This window comes from Cricetulus griseus, chromosome 2 (assembly GCF_003668045.3).
Source record: "Cricetulus griseus strain 17A/GY chromosome 2, alternate assembly CriGri-PICRH-1.0, whole genome shotgun sequence".
In the NCBI taxonomy this organism is placed as follows: Eukaryota; Metazoa; Chordata; class Mammalia; order Rodentia; family Cricetidae; genus Cricetulus; species Cricetulus griseus.
In genome coordinates, this window is record NC_048595.1 from 202,227,933 (window position 1) to 202,254,132 (window position 26,200).

At 48.5% G+C, this 26,200-nt stretch overlaps 1 protein-coding gene across 6 annotated transcripts in view; it reads left to right on the forward strand.

The window, feature by feature from the left end:
* Sil1 (SIL1 nucleotide exchange factor) overlaps positions 1-24,325 on the forward strand; it is a 237,493-nt gene extending 213,168 nt beyond the window's left edge. For all 6 annotated transcript variants that reach the window (XM_027400747.2, XM_035440197.1, XM_027400746.2 and 3 more), the window contains 3 exons: positions 20,739-20,835; positions 21,252-21,416; positions 23,813-24,325. In XM_027400747.2, the coding sequence (XP_027256548.1) occupies positions 20,739-20,835; positions 21,252-21,416; positions 23,813-24,169 (619 nt within the window). In that variant the 3' untranslated portion in view covers positions 24,170-24,325. The remainder of the gene's footprint in view (positions 1-20,738; positions 20,836-21,251; positions 21,417-23,812) is intronic.
* Positions 24,326-26,200: the final 1,875 nt, after the last annotated feature.

Below are 26,200 nucleotides of genomic sequence, written 5' to 3' on the forward strand. Positions count from 1 at the left end.
GCATCTCCTGGAGAGCCATCAGCTTGTTCTGAGCTGCTGTAAGAAAGGTGTCTTCTGTGATGTGTGAAGTTAGGCCTAAGTCCCTGAAACCCCTTGAAGGGAAGGTGCTTTGTTAAATAGACAGGTGTCAGGCTGTTGGCTGGAGTCTGACAGGAGAGTTAGAGTGTGTGATAGGTGCTGGAACTGAGAGAGGAAGGCCTGCATCATTTACCTCTTTAAGCTAGATGGCAGGGAGAGCCCCACCGAACCCTTTGAGCAAAATGGTAGTTTTGAGTTGTGTTATTAATCATTATTAATCATAATTAATCATAATTAATCATAATTAATACACTATTAATCATAGCACTCAGGAGGCTAAGGCTAAAAAATTGTGAGTTCAGGGCTACCCTGGGCTGCACAGCAAATTGTAAGCCATTGAGGGATACTCTAATGATCCCTATATCATAGAGGAAAAACAGGCTCAGGCAAGATGGTTTAGTGAGTAAAGGAGCTTGCTACCAAGCTTGAGGACCTGAGTTCAACCCCCAGGACCCACATAGTGGAAGGAGAGTTGTCCTCTGACCTCCACATGAACACTTAGACACCCCCACTCTAATTAATTAGTTACAGTTCTAAAGAAACTTTAAAGAAAAGGGAAACTTTTGTGTATTGGGAATATGGTAGGGCTTCTCCCCTTCCACAGTGGTGGAAGGGCACCGCGGACCCATTGATGCGGATGGGAGTGACTCAACCCCGACCCTGGCTGGCTGTCAAAGGTGCTGACGTTCACAGGTTAGGAAGGACTTCCTCTGCAGCCAGTGCTCGGTGAGGAGATTCAGTGAGCACTCAAGTCCTTCAAGGAGCTGGCTACCTGCCCGCCCCCCCCCCCCCAGTGTTGTAGTACTACATGAGTTTCCTAAGTGAATACCTTGTTGTCCGTGTAAGTGTTGTCTTTGGGCCTTGGGGTCAGGTTTACAAGGATGAGCTGCTATTAAAAGTATGAACAGCTAGACCTGTGCATTGCTTCCAAGTGCTAGGGTCAGACTGGATCTCTTCAATCAGAGCCCTGACCTGGCTGTCAGCAACCCAACCCACCTCCTAATCTATTCCCAAATAGCCAGTTAATACCTCGGCTTGGAGGGCATAAAACAATGTGAACTCTGAATGCTCTTCATTCATACAGGTTTAGGTCTCTACACGTTCCTGGGCTATCCCTTTGGGAAGCAGTACTTTCCTTCTCTTGGCAGTATCCTCACCAGTATAATATGGTCAGATGAGGCTGTTGATTCCACCTGTTCACTTGTCAGACAGACTAGCCCCTCACTCCCGTTCATTGGTATAGTCATTGGCCCAGGGTGGGCACATGATATAAACACCAGCCAGCTCCCAAGTAATGACAGAGTTTTCCTATTGATTATGAAAGCTCAGCCTATCACTTTGGCTTGTTCCTAATTAGCTCTTATAACTTGAATTAACCCATTTATTTTAATCTACATTCTATCACATGGCATTACCTCTCTCCAATCTTATATCTTCTGTTTCCTCTCCATGTCTCCTGGCTTCTTCTGTGCACCTAGATTCCTCCTCCTCTTCCTTTTTCTCCCTGGAAATCCAGCCTGTATCTCCTGCCTAGCTATTGGCTGTTCAGCTTTTTATTACACCAATCACAGCAATACACCTTCACACAGTGTACAAATATCCCACAACATCAGTGTCCATTTGGAAAAGAAAATCCACTTTATGTTGGGAGTGGTATATGCAGTGCCAGTGGCCACGAGACTCGTCCCAGCCTGGAGAAAGCCTGAGGGAACAATCAGAGAGGCAGCCTGGGAACGAGTCCTTCCATTCCACATAAGTTATGCTTGCTTCTGTCGTCCTGCCTTTTGATGGGACCCAACAAATTCTGTTTTCCTTAGATAGTTTTGAATTTAGTTTAGTCACTAGTGGTGGCACATGCCTTTAATTCCAGCACTTGGGAGGCAGAGGCAGATGGATCTCTGGGAGTTTGAGGCCAGCTTGGTCTACAAAGTGAGTTCTAGGACAGCCAGGACTGCTGACAGAGAAACAGTCTCAAAAAATCAAACCAAACCAAAACAACAACAAAGCCATAAGCCTTTATATAAAACTGATTCCAGATGGTCTGTTTACTTCCAACTACCAAATATGATGTTCAGGGAATCTTTTCTTGGTGCAGGCTCATACCTAGTCTGTGCCTTGCATGCAGTGAGTACTTGGCTTCCTGTTTCTTAGGTGTTCACTGAGCTTCATCTGCCCCCAGCTTCTGGGAGGAAAGTGAAAGTCCCGATCCTGTCATTTGTTCATGTGCGTGTCCCTTCCTCTCTGCTTCTATTTCAGAAAGATAAATATAATCAGCCAGTCTTATGTTGCAAGAGCCTTGCCAACCACACTGATGGAGGGGACTTTGTTGGTTTCCCTCAAGCTGTGATCTTCCAGTTGTAGATAGGAGACCATTTTCCCATGGTACACCACTGCTTGTAGCAAGGGGAATGATTCTCTCTCTCACTCAGACCAGGCCATCCCTCTGTGCCCATCTTGAGCTGCTGCTTAGTTTATTGTGCCTAAACATCAGGGAAATATGAGAGATTCCGGCCCCTCTTCTCTCCCAGGCTGCTTGTGCCAGCTGTAAAGCCCTCATGAGGCTGCTAGGTGTCTCTCTGTGGCAGATTCATTGTCCCATATTTTTATTTAATTACTTGCTTTTACAGCTCTCAGAATAAATCTAATTATCCATCTGCTAGGCTACATCATGCCACGGCCGTTCATGCAGCTCCTCCTCATTGTGCAATATTTGTCAACTTGACCTTGCCCTCTCCCAACACTCTTGCTCCTTTGTGTGACTCAGTGCCACCTCCTCAGTGGGTCCCCGGCACCCATCAGTCTGTCAGAATCCCCAGCATAGCTGGCTTCAAGTTGCTCTTAGAACCATGTTTGGTAGAAGAGAGGGCCAAGGAGCAATCCCTGAGTGTGTCATCTGCAGAGTTTGATGGAATGCCAGAAAGAAAGCAGAAGTTCTGACACAACTCTGATCCTCACTGAGAGCCCTCACCAGAGGCCAGCAGCTGGGTGAGGTCTGGCTGAAAGGAGGTGACAGTGGCCACCTGTGGGCATATGCGTGCACTGCCTAGCCATAGGATTGAGTCACAGCTGGCATCATACATGGCAGAGACAGCCATTAAATTTATTAGAGATGATTTCAGGAGGCATGTGGAAGTCAATAGCCTACCAGTCTTTGTTTCTCTTTCTCCTGCCTAAAATTCTATTAGTATGATTAGATATTAGTTGAACAGTTTTACATATTAGTTGTGTGTGTGTGTGTGCGTGTGTAGGCAAATGTAGGTATTCCCAGGAGAATCAATCTGGATTTCGTTGGACAGCGTTACTGTATCCCTTTTCTCAGGTAGCCAAGGGATCAAGGATGGTGGGGGCACATGAGGGTTCTGGCCAAAGAAAGCAGACAGAAGAGGAGGAGAAGGGAAGAGAAGGGAAAAATCAGGACATTGCTTAGGATGCTCTTCAGGGAGCTCACAGAATGTAAGCCACTTAGTAAAGGAGGGAGATCTTGTGACAACTCTATCTCCATACCTAGTTTACAAGGCTGGACACTCCAGGTCTCATTGTCCTAGTGAAGATGAGATACAGGCTTGACATCATCTCATGCCCTGCATTGGGCTAGACCCCTGGAATGAGAGTGCATATGAAGAGATAACAAAGCGCCGTCTGTATTTTCAAGGGAATTCATAGTTTTCAGAGAAGCTAACTGATGGGACTGATGGGAATATTGAAAGAGAGTAAAGACATCAGGAAGGCGTAGCGAGACTGCAGTGAGGTCCACATGGTCCTTGAATGTGATGCTGTGGCAGTGGTGTTTGCGGTGAGACTTGAAGGAACAGGAACTAGACAGCTGAAGATGGAACTGGGGAGAAGGATAGGTAAGGTAAGGGCTTCCATGGGGCTGCTGTAGAGAACACAGCATATGAAGTTGAGAACATCATTGGGAGGAGGAAGCCCTCCTCCTTTTCTTACATCCCTGATGGTTAACGTTCAGCAGAGTCCCTGGGTAGCACTAGGGCTGTTTCTATCATCACTTCCACAGCACATATTTCAGGCCAGGAGAGGCGTAGTGTGGCAAGCAGTCAGGCTTCCTCCTGGAGGTACTCTGTTTAGGCTCTGTATGGCTGCCTCACCACCAAGCCCTCTGCTCAGCTGCTGTAACTGGGTTTCCCTTATCCACACATGCCCCAGCCTGCCTCAGCCCCCATTAAAGGACTTCCAACCAGGACCTGACCAGGCTGCTGCTCACTGTGGCCCAGTGACCAGGCCCTCCATCTTCCCCCTTTCTGGTTAAAAGTTGTCAGTTGTTAAAGACTGCAGGATCAGCCTACAGACCTTCACCCTTTCGAGATCGCATTCCCACCCCAGCCACATACCCTCCTCAGCCAAGCTTTTCCTATCATCAGAGCCTCTGGTGATTTTCTCCAAATTCCCCTCATTCTAACAAGCAAGATTCAGTGACTAATTGCTGGTATTTTTTCCCTCAAGACTCTATTTATACAGGCTGTCGTGTTGAGGGGGTGGGGAAGGGACGCAGTCTCTGGGAGGGCAGGTGGTGCTCTTCTCTGCTGCTGCCATCATTAGACTGCAGCCCATGTGGCATTGATGTCCATACTTTGTCTTTATTCTCCTGTTTTTTGTCATTTCAGCATTTGGCTCTTTGAACATCTAACATCCCTTTTATGCTTCCCATCTCCACGGAAGATTGTTGTATTTTGCCCCCACTGAAGCTGCATTTTCCTTTTGTCAGATTTTTTTACTTTCTTCTTTATTGTATTTTGATCAGTGTGGCCATGTACATCTGGGTTTTATTGGTAGCTTTTCATCTTCTTGGCAATGTCCCTCACATCCTGGTCTTTTCAAGAACTGGGCTCTACTGCCTACCCCAAGGCTAGCCTTTCCTGACCAGGGCTTGAGAGAGCCCAACTTGCTGTGTCCAGGATACTCTTACCTAGTGATTTTCAGTCTAAGGCATGCATCAGAAGCACCCCGAAGGTCTGTTAAATGCAGATGGCCACTCCCCTTCCCTATAGTTAACGATCTAGCAAAGCTGGCTTGAGGCCTGAGGATTTGCATTTCTGCCTAGTTCCCAGATATTGCTAGTGCTGCTGGCCATAGAGCAGACTTTAAGAACCATGCTACAGAGTCATTTGTCTCAAGCCTGGCAGCTACACTGGCGAGGTAGATTCGCAGGACATGCAAATAGTCCCTTCTCCCCATTCTGGGTCAAGCTCTGAAATTAAACGATGGATGATGTTGGCAGTAGCATCACGATGTGCAGTGTCCCTTTGGTGACATCGCTTGGTGTCTTGATAGAAAAGTGCAGTTAAGATACACACCTTCCTGGCCTTCCAGCTAGCGGCTTACTGTGAGTGCCTGCTAGAATCCTTTGAACTCTCATGCTGGGGCTTCCAGGATTCTGCCCCTTTTTAATTATATGACCTTGGAAAATGACTTGGCTTTCTGTGACTCAGTTTGTGGGCTAGTAGAATGGGAACAGTAGCATCTGCGTCATTGAGTTGCCACGGGTGGACATGAGCTGGTATTTGGGGAGTACTTGAATTACTGAATGGAGGAACCCAGAAGCCGTTCTCAACACTGAAGCACTGCCTTTATTCTTGCATTTCTGTCATCAGTGGCCCAAGGGATTGAAGAGGATGTGCCACTGCCCACCAGACAGTGTCCAGGGCCCCGGGAATGGGGATTGCTCACTGGAAAGTCCCTTCTGTCTGTGGTCTACCCTATAGAAATGGTGCTAGTGACTGGCATCTACCACCAGGAGCTGAAGACGGGCACAGCAGTGGATGGGCTAGATGAGTGTGTGGCTAAGCCAGATGGAGTGGTACCTCAGGGATGTTTTGATGGGATGAGCTGAAGCTACTGTGTTGGTGTGTTGTTCTTTTGCCCTTCCTCCAGCTTCCAACTTTGGCATCGACAGAAGTAGCTGGGTCTTAGATGGATGGCCAGTTTAGATGGATGCTAATAATCCTGACCTATTGAGAAGCAGTGTCAGGTGTCTTATCATAAGTTTTTATTTAATGTTCATGAGGACTTTATGAAGTAAGCTTCATTTTACAGATAAAGAAGTCTTGCAAAGCTAGACTAACTTGTCTCCAGGTCATGCAGAAAGCAAGTCTGGACTCAAATTCAGATCTGTGTGGCATTTCCTTCTGCAGGGCCATTTTTCCCTCTTTGTGGTCTGGCTTTACCCTGTTCCCATGAGCCCTTGCCCCCAACTCAGTGTCCAGGTTCTGTGAATAGCACTTTACTCACCTTTGTGTCTTCCATAGAGCCCAACATAGCCCTATACAGACAGCAGCCATGGGCCATATGCTCTCTTTCTGCTTCTTGTTCCTGGGCAGCGGTTAATAGCACTGTCTTCTACTCTTATTGTCCTGCTTGAGTCAATGAATTATATGATCACCCTACTTACGTGTGACTGTTCCTCCCAACCAAGGGGTAGTGGCATTTAATATGGTGCTGTGAAAGACTGAACTGTCTTTTTAAGACTCAAAGAAATAAACCCCAGATGGTAAAACCTGAAGCACTTTTATAGCCTAGTGGGCAAGAGCATTGTCCTGCAATCCTGTCATGGGCCATCAGACTTGAAGGCTCTTATGGGTCACTGTCTGTGGAGTAGGTGTCCACTGTGCTTTCATTCAAGTATCTGACACACAAGGCAAGAAAGGGCAAAGCTCCCTAACCTCCCCTACACCATAGACTCCAGGCTTGTCCTTATCCACAGTGCCACCTTCAACTCCTAGTGGGAGGGACCCTGATCCCAGTTTCCCAGTCCCTGAATGTGGGCTGTGCTAGGACTGGGGCCCAGGCCCAGCCATGGTTTGTACAAGTCACATTCAGGCAGGCTGTCCTTGTTCCATTTGCAAGCAGCTGAAAACTGCCATGCATATGCCAGTCCACATTTGAACTGGTTTAATGTTTTCTCTTTTTAGGTTGTGATCTAAAATTCAGTCTGTAAGGAGCACTAAAGCATCAAAGCCGTTGTTTCCCTTGCTATTTGGACCGTAGAGATTTTGTATTTGATTCAGTGACAATTGCTGAATCTTAAACAAACCACTCACATTCTGACACTATTTTATGAGTATACCTTTTCTTTGACATTAGAATGATCTTAGCAGAAGGCCTTTTAATGATTTATCAGAGACAAAGTTAAAGGATCTATGGAAGGCACTTTTTAACATTTTCTTAAAAAGAAAAAGATCCTCTTCCTCCTTCTCTTTCCTTCTTTTCTGTTTGCTTATTTATTTATTTATTTATTTATTTATTTATTTATTTATTTATTTATTTTGAGGCAGGGTCTCTCTCTGTATATAGCCTTGGCTGTCCTGGAACTGACTGTGTAGACCAGGCTGGCCTTGAACTCACAGAGAGCTACCTGCCTCAGCCTCCCGATTGCTGGCATTTAAAGGTGTTCAGGACCATACCCAGCAAAAACTAGGTCTTATCTGACTTCAGACAGACAATGTTAACAGAGTTTTAGCCTTTCTCCTCTGCTCTTAATGACTTTAGATTTTTTCCACGGCCTTCCTTCCTGAATGATTCCCCATTATCAGGTAGCGCTTTCTCTCCACATATCTCTGTTGTTGGCTATTGATTTTGCCTAATGGGGACAGGAACTATTTCCATTCTTTGCTCTAGACCTACAGTCCTTAACTGCACGCATAGCACAGATACTATTTGTAGAACAGCTGACTGAACCAGGAATCCCAGGCACATAGCATGTTCACAAACCAAACCATCCATTATTCCATCTCTAGAGGCTGTAGTAACTGGGACTTTCCCTCAGTTCTTAAGGATTTCTCCAGAATCAGAAGCCCTTATTCCTTCTAGGCCCCTAATTCTTGAGTCTGATAAATCAGGTAAAGGTTGGGCCTCCTTCCTGAATCTAAGGAAGCTGTAGGGCTAGTAGTATAACTGGGTGGGAGAGTGTTTGTCTGGCTGCCCCAAGGCTTTGGGTTCAGTCCTCAGCACTAACGAGAAAGGAAGGAGGGGGGCTCATTAGCCTTTTTCACGTGTGTCTGCTTGTCTGTCTGTGCACCATGTGTGCAGGGGCCTGTGGAGGCCAGAAGAAGGTGTCAGATCCCCTGAAACTAGAGCTACAGATGAGAACTCGTGTGGGAGCTGGGAAACAAACAGGTCCTTTGTAAGAGCAGTCAGTGCTCTTAACTGCTGAGCCATCTCTCCAGTCCCTTTTATCCTTCTTAACCCAGAACAAATCCCTTATGATCCTTGAGCCAGGCTGGGGAGGCCATAGAGCCATGCCACCCATGCCCTCATCTGTTACAGCATGAGCAAAGCTACATGGAAAACCCATGTTAGTGGGAATGGTGAGACCATCCTCACAGCTTGCATCCAGCCAAGGAGGCCACGTTAATCCACCCCCATGGAAAACCAGGAACCTGGTGCTGCCTGTGCCTTTTAGAACCTGAACTAATTGTTTATAAAGATCCTTCCAAATACCAATGATGTAAAATATTTGGATGGTTCACCATATTGTTCACCATATTTAAACTGTCAGAAACCTTAAATATCTGAGCAAAACCTCGGCAAACAAAGGATATTTTGAGGCTTGTTATGTATGTTGCACAGCAGAGACGTTTGTAGATATACAACTTCCAAATCTTGTAAATGAAGCTCTGCAGTGTTGTCATCTTCAGCTGCAGACCATCCCACGGCTGCTGCCTTCCCTTTGCTATTAGGAGATGGCTCATTCATAAACATTTCTACAGTGGTGCAGAAAAGCAACCCCTATGAGATGATGTTTCACACAGTGAGATATGCTATGTTTATCAAGGTTTTTAGAGCTCAGAGAAGGGGAGGGAATGAAGGGAAAGGAGTGGTTGGCTTCCAGACTGTCTCTCTGTCTGTCTCTGCCCCCCCTCTCTCTCAATCCCACTTCCTCTCCCTCCCATCCTCCCCTGCCCGCTACCAACTCCCCCCCTCCATCCCCCATCTACTCCCCAGGGAGAGTGAGGCCTTCCATGAGGGCATGAGGGATCATCAGACTCTTTAGAACAAGGTCTGGTTGAGTGGGGAACGTGTCCTGAGGCACTGTGGGACACAGTGTTATCTGGAGGTTAGATCAGGGTGTCTGCATAGTCTCCTGGGAAGAGCCTCTTGCTGTCCCTCCAGCCACTACCTCCTGTGGGGTGGCAGACCACTAACTGGTATAAATAACCTAAATGCAGACCTTCTCTAGCTCTGTAGTAAACTTGAGAGATCTCAGTGTGGGAAAACAAAACACCCCCCCTTCTGCTTAACCTTATTATTCCTACCTCACCTCCCTCACCGCCAGAGACAGTTGCACAGAGACTTCTTGGAATAATTAGAGGCCACAGATAATTCTCTTTAGCCCTCTCTCTTCCGTGTTCCCCACCCTATGATGTCCCTCTAGCCCAGTCTAATTAGCTTCTTTGATCCGTCCTCCTGGTCTTTCCCTCTAGCTTGTTAATTACATTTCTCCCCCTTGGATTCTTTTAGTCCCGCCTTTGTCTATGCAGCCACAGGAGCTGAGAATGAGGAACTCAGCCATTGCTGGGAAACTGTATTTCTTCCTTGTTCCCTGCCATGAAGAGCCTCCCACTTCTGAGAACCCAGGCGTTTTCTCTTAGCAGAAAAGTAAACAGAAAGTAAAAAGTAGACGGGGTGACTAATTCGGGGTCAGTGATTGCCAGGGACATCGTAGAACTTCATTAATTGGCTTTCATCCCCTGTAATTCTGTGAGGTATTATTGTTCACCCCACTTTACAGAGGCCAAAAGGGAGGGTGCACTGTCTGTGGAACTACCCCAGGGTTCTCCAGTACTACATCAGTTCTCTCCCTGAAGTTGGGATTTGAGTTGAAAAGTAAAATCCAGCTTTTAGCTGCCAAAGGCCCTTCCTGTTCATCAGCCCTCAGCTGGGACCCCTGTCCCTTTATGCCCTGGCTGCAGAAGGATTAAGACTGTTTCAGAAGCATCCTTGAGGATCTGCAGTTAGAACTGTCTGCAGAAAACAGGTCCCGGGTCCTGAGCCATCCTTGACTTGCCCCCACCCCCCAGCCTTTTCAATTCCATGCTGGCCTCAAGTCCCCTCTAGAACCAAGGATGGCCTTGAACATCCGATCCAGTGCCTCCACCTCCAAGTTTGGTTTATGGGGTTTTGAGGACTGAACCTAGGTCTTCATATATGTTAGGTAAGCACTCTCATCAACTGAGCTGCAATCCCTCGCTAACTCGCTCACAAATTAAACTCACTTCTCTGACAGTTTCATCTCTCAGGAGGTTAAGAAAACAACAAAGAAAAAAAAATCCCCACTGAAATTGTATTATGAACAAAAAGAATTCTTTGGTGCAGTGAAAGGTTAGGGAACCGTTGCAGAAACTGACTGTTTGGAGACTCCAGCGGGGTGCAGAGAACATCTGACTCTAGGTTTTAGGGGAAGCAGATTTTAGAAGGTCCCAGAAAAAGTAGATACAATGTCTGAACCAGATCTTTGAAAAGAAGGATGACTAAGCCTGAAAACTGGAATATGTTTTAAAAAAAAAGAGTGCAGTGATTGCTACAGGGGCATGGGGAGCTGTCTAAAGAGTCCCATAGGCTTTGTAGGCCAGCTAGTGTTGGGATTTTATTGAGAAGATCAAAAAATCAAAAAGACCTCTGAGAACCTATCAGGAGTAGCCAGATGGGGGAGACTGGGAGGAGACCTGAGCAGCTGGCACTGAGAAAGGAGGGTACAGGAGACCACACGTGACCCTGTGTGGTAGGCAGCCATGGTTCTTGCTGTTTGTCTCTGCCTTCCCTTTCAAAGGCCATGGGCTTCCTCCCACTGGAAAGAGTAGACAAACCCAGCTAAGAGGAGCTTGAGGCAGGAGTGTGATCTTGGGTGAACGAACCACTGGCTTCCCCAAATTAAAGTCTGAGAAATCAAATGTCAACAGAAGACTAAGACCATCTTCATGAGGTATCTTTGTGGTGTGCTGGGGATCAACGAGGGGTTAGGGAGACTAAGTCTTGCAGATTAATTTAATGTTTGAGTCCCTCCCTACTTTCCTCCCTGCTCCCCTCCCCCTTTTATGAAAAAATTACCAATTTCATTGATCTCAATCAACACAATTCAGCAACAAAACGTGACGTACCCATGTGCAGCCACTAATTCGAGTTGAGAAATCCCACGCTGTTCCCACCAGGGACATGCCCCTTCCTTCTTTTAATTTCCTTTTCAGAAAAACTTGCCTGCTAAGAGATTATGGCAGAGCCTCGTAGGAAGTCTGCATTTCTTGAAAACATGCTAGAGTCACAGAGTAATGTAGCACACACAGGAAAGACGGTAAAGGTGTAGAGTTGAGCAACTTCCTTAGATGTAACGTGTAAGAGACTGGGGTCAGCGGGGCCTTCACCATGGGAATGTGCCCAGCAGCTTGTGTCACCCTCTGTCCAGGCTGAGTTTTGAATCTTCGTTCCCCCCTCCCTTCCTTTCACATTTTGGTACTTTTATTAAGGCATGACAACAGATAACACAGAAAGGAGTGAATAATTAGCATGTTGGATCCATGACAGAATGAAGATCAAAAAAAGAAAAGTGACAGGTTAGGATGAAAGGCTCAAGTAGCAAAGTGATGTTTTCAATTTTTCTATTAAAATTTTAACTTTAGGCAGCTGGAGAGAAGGCTTAATGAGTAAGAGAAGTTGTTGCTCTCATGGAGACCACTCATAATGCCCCGTCACTGCAGTTCCAGGGGTTCTGACGCCCTCTTCTGGCTTCGAAGGCACTGCATGCATGTGGTACACAGACATGCATGCAGACAAAACGCTCATATATAAAAGTTGAAACAAAAATTGTTACGTGTTTGTGTGTGTGTGTGTGTGTTCCTAAACACATAAGTATAACCTGTTTGATCAGTGTAATGTTACTTGTATATGTATGTTCTCAGGGCTGACAATTTGGTATTGGATAACCAATTGGTACACTTTTCCCTAGGAGACTATGGAGCTCAGCATTCCTTAACTGCCTGTAGTTTTTGCAGTAGAGCTGAGGCCTCCTGGGCTCCCCTGCGCCAATCCATGTTGGTATGTCTACTGTTGTCCTTCTTCAGCTCCTGTTTAGGCAGTCATGTCAGTGAGACTTCATGGGTGTGGCTTCTGATATTCCCTGGAGACAATCTCACAGCAAACTCTCTGTTCCCTGAGCCTTGGATTGAGTTGTATTGTGGATGTACCCATTGGAACTGGGCTCTGCATTTTGATTGGCTGTGGTTTTCTGTAATGGCCTCCATGTATTGAAAAGAGAAGTTTCCTTGATGAGACGTGAGACATACAGTTATCTGTGAGTACTAGAATAAATTTTTAGATTGTAGTTGGGATTATTTTAATAAAGTGGCAGTTGTCAGTTCTCCTCCAGGATCTGTGACCTCACTAGCCCTGGGTAGTTGATTAGGTTTCCATTACCAGACATGATTTCCTACTTGTTTAGTGGGTCTCCCCCCCCCACCCCAAGACAGGGTTTCTCTGTGTAGCCCTGGCTGTCATGGAACCCCCTCTGTAGACCAGGCTGGCCTTGGACTCAGAGATCCTCTTGCCTCTGACTTGCGAGTGCTGGGATTAAAGGCCTGGTCACCATGCCCAGCTTTGTTGAGCAGGCCGTAAGTCCAATTAGATAGCCATTGGTTACTGCCAAGGCGTGTGTGCCACTACTGCCCCCTTAGGATTATAATGCTGCGCTGGTTGTTGTGGTGGTATAGTCTTTTAAAATTGTCTAATTTAGAGGCCATGTGTGGTGACTTATGCTTAAGAGGCAGGCAGGTCTCCTAACCAGGGCTTCAGAGTGAGACCCTATCTTGAAAAATTAATTTTGCCATTAAAATGATACAACACATTTAATACATATAATAATCTGTATTCATTGTTTAGAGAAAATTTGACTCTCAAAAGTATGTGGCATAACACTTACAATATTGGTGACTTGATTTTTGCTTGCATACATTTAATATTTTTTCTCTAATAAGACTAAATGAAAAGCCCTATGTTTAGTTTCTGGGTCATGTTGGGAAAACTCAGGTTCATCAGAGGAGTATGTGACCTGCCTCCGGGGAGCTGACCTAACAAAGTCAGTTCTATAAAGTATTGCCATAAACACAGAGGTGGACTCAAGCATAGGGCAGAGTGTACCTATAACAGAGATGGCTGAGCCCACTGGGCTCTGGGAGATTTGACCAAGTTGGAGCCCCTGACCATGGAGCACCTGTGGGAAGTCAGGGCTGCAGGAATCTCAGTGGTGCCAGGCCAGGGTTGGGAACCTTCTCTGGGTATTTGGTGCCCCGAGCTTCAGAAGGGCTGTGATGAATTTGGTACCTTCCACTTAGAGGGGGCAGACTTGGGACTGGTAGGTAGAAGCCTCATGAGAGTAGACTGCAGTTCAGCATCAGAAGACTGTTGTATAGCAACTGGAAGCATGTGTCTGTCTTGTTTGATGGTGCATTCTCTCCTGCTCTTCAAGCACTAGACAGTAGGTTATCAGAGATGATACACAGGACACAGGTTAGTCATCAGGCTAGTTATCACAAATGCTGGTTCTCAGGATACAGACAGGTACAACACACACAAAAAAGCAGAATTTGGGGTTGATACCTTCTGAGATTATAATTTAGTATATGAAGGTAGGGTTTAGATTTTGTATTTTCAAAAGGCTCCCCAAAAGCAATCCTCCTTAGAGAAATCACCGCAACATTGCTGTTACAGAAGAAATACGGTATTTCAAATGCAAGCATCCCGGGCCAGAAAATGAGATCCTTGCAAAAAAAATGAGAAAAGCAAGTCAGAGCTGAGTGGTGGCGGTGGCGCACACCTTTAATCCCAGGACTTGAGAAGCAGAGGCAGGCGGATCTCTGTGAGTTCAAGGCCAGCCTGGTCCATAGAGTGAATTCCAGGACAGCCAGGGTTACATGGAGAAACCCTGTCTCAAAAAAAACAAACAAAAATACAAAATACATGTCAGAAAGATGTAACCCACGGTGAAAGAGCAGTGGTGATTGGTTCAAGGATAGTTTGAGCATCAGAATATTGACAATGGTGAATTACATCCCAAAGGTTAAATGAGAGTCTGTTAATCTGATATATAACTGATACATAAATGAACAAATGAAGGAAGACAGACCTGCTGTCTCAGGTACAGTGCCAACATGGAAAGATGGAAGCCATGGTAGAGTGTACGTGTTATCATTCGACAACACAGAAACAATTAGCCAAGGATTGCCAGTGGATGCTAGAACCAATAGAAAAAGACTAATGAAGAACAGGTTGTCTTGGTATCTCAAAGTGTCTCTGCACAATATTTATTAGTTTCTAGGGGATAAATAGTATCACAGTGGAGAAATCTGACAAGTGCTTCCATAATCAAATATTCAAAGTGAACATGACCAGCTGTGGGGCTGATTGACATCTTGTGTCCTCTGATATGATGTACTGAGAAATAAACAACATGGTTTTTGTGATATTTCTGCCAACATGAATAACCTCAATCTAATCATGAGATAAATCCAAACTGAGGGACATTGTACAAGTGGCCTGAACTCTTAAATGTCAGTGTTGTACAAAACAGGACTTCCAGAGTGAAGGAGATTAACAAAATACACCACTACCCTGGGTTTGAGTAGACCTGAGATGAAAAATACTCCTCTGAAAAGGATATTGTTGTGGTTGAAGGCCGTGAAAATCACTGTGTCACTGTTCGTTTCCTGGCCTGGCATCTGTACGCTGTTCTTCGGAAACCTATTCCTATGTGTTTAGGAGTAAATGGGTATCGTATCTGCAGCCTGCTCTCAATGATTGGGAACGTTCTGTGTAAATGTCTATGGAGAGAGGTGTTAGGGCACAGCTCAGGGGCAAAGGGTTAGATGAGCATGTACAAGGAAGGCCCTGTGTTTGATCCCCAGCACTGAAGACAAGTGGGAGAGAGGGGAAGGAGGAGAGAAGGGAAGAAAACAGAAAAGCTAATGTGATAACATTAACGACTGGAGAATTGATGGGAGGTTTTTCTTTTACTATTATTGTTTTTTAACTTTCTTTTTACTTGTGTCTTTCACATCAGGCATCTCGATCCCATTCATTTCCCCATCCCTTTGTGTCTGCCCTCTGCCCTTGCAGCCTCCCCCGCAAATAAAATTTAAGGGAAGAAAAAGGGGGAAGTCAGTCTTGTGATGGAAGCTGCAGTGTGTGATAGAGAGAGCCATGTCAGTAGGGTCCCCTCTACTGTGCTGCCAGGCCCACTTCCCCCGTGCTGCAGCTCCTCACACACCACAGGTGGTAGGAGCAAAGGGAGGAGGTAGGGGGCTTTTCTATGAATTAGTTTTCTGAGGTAGGTGGTGGTGGCTCACCCTTTAATCCAGCGCCCAGGAGGCAGAGGCAGAGGCAGGTGGATCTCTGTGAGTTCAAGGCCAGCCTGGTCTACAAAACCAGAGCTGTTACACAGAGAAATTGTGTCTCAAAAAACAAAACAAAAAGAAATTACTTTTCTGTGTTATTACTGTCTGTTTTTTTGAAATGGGGTCTTGAACCCATGAGTTAAATGATCCTTTTGCCTTAACCCCTGGGTGCTGGGGTCACAGGTACGTGCCCCTGTGCCTGGCTTATTTTTCTGTAATTTGCAGTGCCTCATTTGAAATGACAACCACAACAACAAAAAAATGTTCCAGGTGATTGTATGTTGTGTGATTGATCACACACTGCTTGTCCCTAACTGGCCTGTGTGGCTCCTGCCTGCAATCCACATTTACAGAACTACACATATTGCAAATGGGTGCTCAACAGATGCTCCAGCCATGGGCTGGTTTAGGCCAGGTGAGGACACCAGAGAAGGAATCTTACTGTCTGCAAGGAATTGAATGCACAGTTCTACCAGGCAAAACCATGCAGGGTCCAGACTGGGACAGCCACTGCGGATATTTGCCCTGCTACGTGGCATCTTCTCAAGACTCTAGAATACAGTGAAAAGAAGAAGTGTTAGCCCTGCTTCAGAGTGCTTCCAGGTCCCATAAGACAGCACATTCCTCTGGTGTGTGCCCGGTGCCCTGTGGACATCCCAGAGCCCTGGTGTATGCTGGGTGCCCTGTGGACATCCCAGATCCCTGGTGTGTGCCGGGTGCCCTGTGGACATTCCCAGAGCCCTGGTGTGTGCCGGGTGCCCTGTGGACATCCCAGATCCCTGGTGTGTGCTGGGTGCCCTCTAGACATTCCCAGAGCCCTGGTGTGTGCCGGGTGCCCTGTGGACATTCCCAGAGCCCTGGTGTGTGCCGGGTGCCCTGTGGCTTGCCCAGAGCCCTGGTGTGTGCCGGGTGCCCTGTGGCTTGCCCAGAGCCCATACTCCATCTGGGAATCTAGTAACTCCAGGCTCTGCTCCAGGCAGAGCCTGAGCATTTTCTGGCTCCACCCAACATGTCAACCTCCCCCATTTCTCATCCCAGATTTCTGCCTCCTCCCTTTTCTCCATTTTCACAGATTCACACCTGACTTTCAGTTATCCCAAGCAGTTTCTGTGTATCCCAACAGTGCCCTGGAGACCAGTGTAGTGGCACAGAATCCCATGCTCGGAAGGGCCCACATCTGTCCCATGCTCTACTGGAACCACCTAGAAATCGCTAATCTTTGAAAGAGCCCCCACTTTCATGTTTTACTTGGCCCTAGAATTTATGCAACTAGTCCTGAGGGTCAAGGCTGGAAAATGTAGGCCTAAGACCTGGGACAGGCAGTCTTCTCATGGGTCTCTGGCCCTGCCTGGCTGCTCTTGGGTACCAGACACTTAACTTGCTCAGCTTAGCTAATATATGACCGATGGCCCTTGGCAAATTGACATATTGCTGTCACCTGACCCAGACTGTTTGGTTTTAGCAAATGCAATCACTTCCAATTCTGAAATCCACCCTTCTCCCTGCCTGTTCCCCTGCTGCTGGCCTCTACACAGCCAGCTGACTCGCTGATGGTGAGCATCCCAACAATCCGAGTGTTAATGGTATTTGTTCAGTCCAGCGGCTTAGACACATCGTAGATGAGCTCCGTCCTCAAAGTCCTTCTGTTGACTTTGAGTACACTAGTGTTGCTGGCATCAGTAAAGGACGAGGAAGGCTTCTAACTTTTTAACATACTCAGGTCCCAGGACTGGCCTTCTCTGGGCTCAGGCAGAGTTCTGGTCCAGAGCCCATGGGCTGAGAGGGATGACGCTGTCACAAAGACAGCTCTGGTCAGGTCTCAAAGATTTGGTCAGGTCTCTTTGTGAAGCAAGTCCACACTGACTAAAGTTTTGGTACTGTACATTGTTTAGCATCTTGGTATTCATGAGCCATTCTGTCTCTAATGTGAGGCAGTCCCAGTTCAGACTCTCAAGCGAGAAAACCATCGAGGGACGTACCCAGGTCATCAGCCACAGTTGACAGATTCTCTCTGACTGTCCTTCAGGCCTTGGCCCTTGCACATCCTTAGAGCTTAGTCTGAGCTGTTTGGACATCTCTCCCAGCGCACACAGAGCCAAGAACCTTGAGGACCCATGACTGGGTTGCATGGAGAGAAGATTCTGGAGCAGGGTAATGTCTGCTCGGGGCTGACTGCAGAAATCCTGTCTCCCACTGTCTGTCCCGCTGTCTGTACCTGCCTGCACAGTCTAAAGTCATCTGAAATCTCAGTCCCTACCTTCTGCCTTCTTGCTTCCCCAACCCTTTGCCTAGAAGGCACTAACAGCCATTCTAAGGGGTGTTTTGTGGAAGCCGAGGTCATGAGGTCCCAGGGGTAAGGGCCCAGAGTTAGTGTAGACAGCATAGAGGCCCAGGCTGCCTAGGCTGTCTTGCCACAGGCCCATGTGTAACTGATTGTGTCTATGGTTCTGCTATCCACTTGCTGAAGTCCTGCAGCTTTCTCTTTCTCACTGATTTTCATCCCTGTGTTTGGAACCTGTTCTCCCTTACTCTGAATGGGCTTTGCTCCCTAGGAAGGGTGGGCTGTGGTTGGCATGGCTGTGGGTAGCTCGTGGTTTATGGCAGCCTGCCTGAGAAGTGAATTCTTTGTTCTGCTTCCAGTGTGATGTGGAAGGGCTCTGATGCTTAGCCCTGCTTCATCTGCTAAGGCCCTACTAGTGGGTTCCGAGATAGATTTTGTTTTCTGTCTTCAGAGGGCCCATGGGGCTGGGGCGCCTCATAGGTACTTTCTAGGGCTGATACACTGTCAGGCCTGCACGCCCACCCCTTCTTTTGGAGGCAGCATTTGATGTCTGTGAATTCCCAGCGTGGCAGTCTTCTCTTCATAGACCCTGTCTATTGTGGGTGAATGTTCCTTAGCCACATGATGACAGAAATGGCCCTAATTAACTCACACATTGATGAAGCAGCTGCCTGTCTCAAGTAGAGGGAATGGAGGCCAGGAAGAAGCTCTGCCCGGCCCCCTGCACAGACTGTCTGGAAAGGAACTGTCAGCCTGCCATCTCCTGGGACATCTCCGTTCCCCTGTGCACAAGGATGGAGCTTTCAGGTCCTAGCCAGCACCCTCCACACATCCTTTCTGGTGGGAGGATGCCAGGACAGAGGGGTGAAGGGAAACTGACTGTTTGTGCTAGGTCTGTTCTCAGCCTTGAAGCTGGTTCCTGGCAGGATCAGAAGGGCAGGCCATTGGGGGAATGACTTGACCTCTAGTGTTCCATCTGTCCAGCTTTGAGGTTACCGATTGTGTGCTGGGCCTCTTATGAGGGCATCGGTGTAGTGTACTGATCCGATTTCTCTCCTTTTTCTGGGCTTTGGACCAGGACAGAAGCTGACTGCTTCCAACCTGCCCTTGCTTCTCTGTGCCCCAGCACACTGCCTGGCTAGGAAGTCAGAGTTGGGGGGGGGGGCGGTGCTTTGGATGTTACAGGGTAATTGGGCCCTATGATGAACTTAAGCCAACCAGAGACTTGTGGAGGTTTTGGTACTCCTTTGGGGGCTGCCTGGCTGTCTGGCTCTGGCCTGCCCCTTCTATTCTCAGAGGAACTCCTGCTTGGGCCAGTGGGAGAACCTAGAGCTTGCCTAAGAACTGACCATACAGCTTCTGTGCTTAGCACATGCTCCATAATTGATCATTAATGTGATCTTAGAAACCAAGGACTCTGCTGCATGTGTGTAATCCCGGCATTCAAGACAGGGGAATTGCAGTGGAATTAAGGTTAGCTTGGGCTTCAAAGCAAGACATTGCCCCAAACCAAAAACATAAAGAAAACAAGGAATGTGCCAGGAATAGTGGTACACACCTTCAAACCCAACACTCGGGAGGCAGAGGCAGGTAGATCTCTGAGTTCAAGACCAGCCTGGTCTATGTAGGCTGTGCTAGGACAGTCGGGGCTCTGTAGAGAGACTCTGTCTGGAAAAGAGAGGGAGGAAGAAGGAAAAGCTGCAAAAGGATGTTTTCATCTAGGCGTCCCAGCATGCCCTCTGCCTGGTACCCTCGGCATATCCAGGGGGCCCAGAATTGAAATGTTTTTTAAGGATTTACTTTTTTTGGATATGCGTGAATGTCTGTGTGTATATATATGCACAACATGTATAAACAGTCCCTGCAGAGACCAGAAATTGCAAGATCCCCTGGAACTGAGGTTACAGGCAAGCCTGAACTACTAGGTAGATGCTGGGAGCCAAACCTGGGTTCTCTGCCAGAGGAGCTGGTGCTGAGCCATCCCTTGAGTCCCAGGGACAGAAGTGATGGTTCTAATGGCCTCACAGATTCTTAGCTCAGCATGGGTTTTGAGTGAGTGTTGCCTGCACAGTGTTGGGTCTGTTCGTGGTGGTGCACCTGTTTATTCATCTCTGTTTTTTAGGCATTAGGGTGTGGCAGGCTCTGGGCTGAGCATGGAGAATCTGGGGCAGAGAAGGTCACAGTAACTGGTCTGGTAGAGCCTGCTGTGGAACTGCCGGGTAGTCCTGCATGGAGACACCTTTGCACTCAGAGGCTGTGGTCTCTTGTGCTTTGCTTCTTTCCATGTGGTGTTCTGGGTGCTGAATGGGTAGAGGGTGGGCTCCTGGACCTGGCCTCCAGCTCTGTAACTAGAGAGCAGAACCATTACTGGCTCTGCCTGGTGCATGGTTGGGAGATGGTGCACCCAACCCTGTCCTCATACAGCAGGGACAGTGCAGTGACACCTCTGGATGCTGTTTCAGTTTCAGAATGGCCTGATGGTGGGATAAATGATTTCTCTCCCAGAACGCCTAGTCTGTTGGCTTCTGGGGAGCAGCAGGCTGGCATGCGACCCTTGTCCCTCTCATCTCCGCCATAGCCCATTGTACCCAGGCGGGTCCACACACATTTATCTCTTTTCCCCAGCTGAGTAATTCTTGTCCAGTATAAGAGCCACTTGCGTGCTCCTTGACTCTTCAAGGGAGCTTGGTATAGTATTAGTCCCCAGCTCCCTCTCTGGATCCTGGCCCCAGCAAAGTAGCCCAGTTTCTTGTTGTTTTGTTGTTGGGTTTTGGTTCCTTTTTTTTTTTTTTTTTTTTTTTTTTTTTTAGATACAGGGTTTCTCTGTGTAGCTTTAGCTGTCCCGGAACTTGCTCTGTAGACCAGACTGGCCTCAAACTCAGATCCACCTGCCTCTGCCTCTGCCTCTGCCTCCTGAGCACAGGAATAAAAGGCGTGTGCCACCATCGCCCGGCCACTATCACCGTTTCTTGTGCTTTTCCCCACAGCAATCCTAAGGTCCAGGTAGAAGCCATTGAAGGGGGAGCCCTGCAGAAGCTCCTCGTCCTCCTGGCCACAGAGCAGCCTCTCAGCGCCAAGAAGAAGGCAAGTCTCTGCCCTGCCCCTGCCCGGTGTCCACACACCTGCAGAGGAAAGACTCCTTTCAACTTATGCCACACATAGGGGCCTGCTCACTGTCCACTGGTGGTGTGGAGAACTCACACTAGCTAAAGCAGATGGCAGTGTCATCTGGAGGCCTAGGTACAGCTGTGGCTCAATGGCCTTGCGTCCCCCAGTCTCTTGAGCCATGCTATTTGTCCTCCGTTTGCTTGCTTAGTTTGGTTAAAGACCCCTTCCTTCCATCACCCTGAATTCTGGGGTGCTGATGGACCCAAGGGGATAAAAGACTAGGAAGATTAGAGACTGGGCTGGGTCACTGGTTGATCTCTGCTGCTTTTCCTGTGCCTTAGAATTGGTACAGTTCTGTGTGGCTCTCACTTATGCCAGCCTGTGCCTCCCAGGTCCTGTTTGCACTGTGTTCCCTGCTGCGCCATTTCCCCTATGCTCAGCAGCAGTTCCTGAAGCTCGGGGGGCTGCAGGTCCTCAGGAGTCTAGTGCAAGAGAAGAGTGCCAAGGTACTGGCCGTGCGCGTGGTCACCCTGCTCTACGACCTTGTCACTGAGAAGGTGAGTGCCCCACCTGGTCTGCCTTCCCCTTCTCTCTGCTGGGTTCACTTCTGGTCATTGGCCAAAGCGCCTTCCCAAATGCTTCTATCCAGCTGAACGGATGGACAGCTGAATAGATGGACAGAGAAGACATGTATCAAAGAGGATGTCATGGGATAGGACACCTCAGCTGGGTCCTGAGGGCAGGTGGGAAGGGCAGGGATGCTAGCAGTGGTCAGTGCCAAGTGTGCAGGCATTGTGGGGAGCGTAGGGGGATGGAGCATCAGCCACATAGCAGCCAGGGAACCAAAAAGCTTAACCGGGCTGGCGCTAACCCTAGGATTCTAGAAACCTGGACACACTTCCTCCCGGAGCTTTGGCTCTGAGCAAGAGCTCAGGATGGACCCCAGTGGTTTGTTACCTGAGGGATACTTGGTGCCTAGTACTTGGCTTTTGCAATCCTAAGAGGCATCTTGAGAAGAGAGATAGAAGTAGGCCTGGAGTCTTAGCCTCTGCAATGGGCTCTCTTCTTAGCCTTTGTGTCCATTGCTGACTGGTGGGACAGGGCTGGCTCGTCCTGAGCTTTATGTACACCATTGGAAGCTGCAGGCCTTCCCACCACTCCCCAGCTTTCCTCTAAGCAGTGGAGCTCTCTCTCTCTCTCTCTCTCTCTCTCTCTCTCTCTCTCTCTCTCTCACACACACACACACTCTCTGTCTCTTCTTTCCATTCTCTCACTCTCTTTCTGTCTCTCTCTCCTCTCTCTCTCTCTCTCTCTCTCTCTCTCTCTCTCTCTCTCTCTCTCTCTCTCTTTCTCCTCTGTCTCTCTTTCCCCTTCTCTTCCTGTGCCCCTCCCACCCCCGCTTGTCTCATCTGTCAGTCGTGTGTCTCTGTCCATCAGAGCTTCTGGAATCTAGTTTCTTAGTTCTGTGCTGCTCAGAGCCAAGTAAAATGGCCTTTCATCAGGCACCATGAGAGGAGGGCCAGCAGGCCCAGAGGAGAGTTTGCCCGGTACTCACGGAGGAACAGACCTCTTTCCTCTGCTGTCTCCTCTGTAAACGCTATGGGTTCAGCCATTCTCCTCCAGGAAGGACAATGATGACTTTGAGCCAGGGGACTTCAGGACCTCATGTGGTCCCTAAGGAAGAAAGAACTGTAGCTAGACATGGAGTGGGTGTTTCAGAATGGCCTAAGGATGACAGCTTGTTTGGAAAAACTACCATATATACCTCAAGGCCTTGGTTGGCTCAGCTACCCAGGTTTTTCCTCCTCTGCCTCAGCATTGGTGAGCCTCTAGTGGGTGCAGCACCTTGGTGTCTGGGCTTCTGTGTGGTGTATGCCTGCCTGAGTTGATGGTCATGGAGCTGACCCACCTCTGGTTCCTTCCACAAGGGTTTCCTGTGTGTCCACCAGCCCAGTACTGAACAGGGAAAGTACAGGGAAAGTCATGCTATATATAGGAATTTTTTTTAAAGATTTTATTTATTTATTATGTATACAACATTCTGCTTCCATGTATATCTGCACAGCAGAAGAGGGCACCAGATCTCATAACGAATGGTTGTGAGCCACCATGTGGTTGCTGGGAATTGAACTCAGGACCTCTGGAAGAGCAGTCAGTGCTCTTAACCTCTGAGCCATCTCTCCAGCCCCCCCTTTTTTCTTAAGATTTATTTATTTATTTATTTATTTATTTATTTATTTATTTATTTATTATGTCTACAGTCTTCTGCCTACATGCCGGCAGAGGGCACCAGATCTCATAACAGATGGCTCTGAGCCACCATGTGGTTGCTGGGAATTGAACTCAGGATCTCTGGAAGAGCAGTCGGTGCTCTTAACCTCTGAGCCATCTCTCCAGCCCTTTTTTTGTTTTGTTTTTTGTTTTGGAATTTTTTAATAGTGTGTGTAGTGGTGTACACATGTGCATGTACATAGTATTACATGTAAGTGCTGTGGTATGATGTGTGTGTCGGGATGCTAAAACAACTCTGTGGGTTAGTTTTTTTGTTTTGTTCTTCCCCATTCACCTTTATGTGGATCTGGGAACTGAACTCCTGCTGCTAGACTTGCAGAGCTGTGTCCTTACCCACAAGCCATTCACCAGCCACATGAAGGAATTCTTATTCACTTGCTAGATTCTAGGAACAGGAACTGGGTCTGCCTTTTGGTTTCTCCAGCTTCCAACACTGTGTGCTGATGTTGTGATGAATGGATGAATGGGCAGACAGATGGACACACAGACAGTTGAGGGAATGTATGAAAAGTCAGGAGTCCAGTTGACTCCTCCCAGGAGGCCCTGGTGGCCCAAAGTCACACAGAAAATAGCTAAACATATCCTAATGGGAAGAGCCAGCCCAGTGCAAGATAACTGCTGTCCGTATTCTCTCCCCACACCCTGGTCCCTGGCTGTGCAGATGTTTGCTGAGGAGGAGGCAGAGTTGACCCAGGACTCATCCCCAGAGAAGCTGCAGCAGTATCGCCAGGTGCAGCTCCTCCCGGGCTTGCGGGAACAGGGCTGGTGTGAGATCACTGCCCAGCTCCTGGCACTTCCGGAGCATGATGCCCGGGAGAAGGTGCTGCAGACGCTGGGCGCCCTCCTGGCCACCTGCCGGGATCGCTACCGTCAAGACCTCCAGCTCAGCAGGACACTAGGCAGTCTCCAAGCAGAGTACCAGGCACTGGCCTCCCTGGAACTCCAAGAAGGTGAAGATGAGGGCTACTTCCGGGAACTGTTGGCCTCCATCAACAGCTTGCTAAAGGAACTCAGATGAGGCTGCCGACACCAGGAGTGGACTAGGATGACGCTAGTGAGAGCTTGGGTGGGCTCTTCAGGGGCCGTCAGCCAGGAGGGAGGGTTTCCCTGCTGGGGCATGAGCTTCATCTGGGCAGCACTGGCTTGGCCATTAAACAGGGACATAAAAACTGTGGTCTGTCTCTTGTGTCTGTGCACATGGGGCTTGGCCTATCCCTGGGAGACCTCAGGCTAGTTCTGTGAACCACCGGTGATGCACCTCCAGGGACATGCTGGGCGGCACAGGGCTTCCAGTACCAGGCTTCTCAAGAAAGGCTGCTCTGAGAGTTGGCAACCTCTGGCGATTTCTCCTTGAAAGTCATGTAACCGCTCAGATAAAAAAGAATACTGTTAGTAACAACAGAGTCTGTGCACAAAGCACCCGCCAGCACTGGGCATTCAAGCTTGTCCCTTCCCTGCTTAGCTCAGAGGATGGCCTGGAGGGTCACCTCATGGCACTCTTACCTGGGCAGAGGGCCACGGGCACTGGTGAGGCCTGAGGGCATCTCCACATGGGAAATGCCGTATTGACCAGGCAGCGAGTGGGGATACTGGGCGGCCCTTGCATGTGGGTATTGATCTGGGAGAGAAGTAGTAGTCTTGCGTCAGCTAACAGTGGATGCCCAGGCAAGCCAGGCCTGCTTGGCTACTAAACAGGCCAGAGGTGTCCCTTCTGTGTCTTTGCCCCCACCCACAGTGTCCAGGGGAAGTCTAAGGAGGGACAAACCCAGCCTGGCAAGCCTAGACCCCCACCCCAGAGAGGCTGAGTGCCAGGCTAGGAGCCTACTGCAAGTTGCCATGGCAACCCCAGCTCTGGGCTTTCCTGATTTGGATTCTGGTGAGTTTGTTTTTCAGTCTTTCCCAGTGCACCAAAGGCTGGCTCCTGCTGGCTGCCAAGGCCCTCCATCCCCAGGAAGGCAGGGTGGGATGGTCACTGTTGGTTTAGAAAGTTCAGCTTCACAGATCCAGAGAAACAAAGGGTAAGTGGGTGGTCTCGTTCCTTGCAGTCCCTTTCCTGGGTCCCCCTCTCAGCCCTCCTCTGCCCACATTAGCCACAAAAAGCCTTGATGACTGTGGTCATCAGAGCAATAGCCATTTCCACTGTGGGAATCAGGATTCAGTCTGCCGATCACTGGGTACCACTGCCTTTCGGCCTTAAAAGACCCACGGCCGTGGTGTCGTATTTCACAGAGGAACAAACACTGACTCAGCCTGTGTGTGCTGCCGCCTGAGCTGACACACTTCGACCACACATGTGGTCAGGGGAAGCAGGCTCAGAATGGCATTGCTGCCTTAGCCACGAGCAGGGCATGGTTCTGAAGGGTGGTGCTGGAGCCTGGCTGTGGCCAGGTCAAGAGACACTTTGGAGATGTGGTCAGAGTGTCTGTGAGTGGATTTAGAAAGGACAAGATGAGAGGGCTGGAACAGGGCTGGCCGGAATTGGGGGAGCTGCAAAGGAGGCCCTGCCAGGCTCCCGTGTGGTAGAGTAAACACTGAGCCCTTGAGAACTCCTCCAGCCCTGCGGGTTGGTCTGGAGTATAGGTGGTTTCCATGGAGGGATTGCCACCACTAGACTTAGTTCCCCACCGCCCCTTCTGCCCTTGTGTGTGACAGTTTATCACATTGGTACTCCAAAGAAGCTGAGGGGTGTGACCCCTGCGGGCAGGAAAGTAGATTCTGGGGACTGCAGTGAGGGGCGGATCCAGCACTAGGCTGTTGAGCCACAGGCCCAGCAGGGGCCTCCTCTGATGGGTAGGCTCTGGTCCTGTTACCCTGCTGTTGCTGGAAGAAGTGGTGAGAGGGGCCTGGTTGCCTAAGGTGCAACCATATGGGTCACTAAGGACCAGGTGACCCAGTGCCCTGTAATCCTTGTCATGGAGCATGCCCTCCTCCTGACACAGCCTAGCTGATGCTCCTCCTTCGCTCGTTCATTTCTTACACACACACACACACACACAGAGAGACACACACACACAGAGACACACACACACACAGAGACACACACACACAG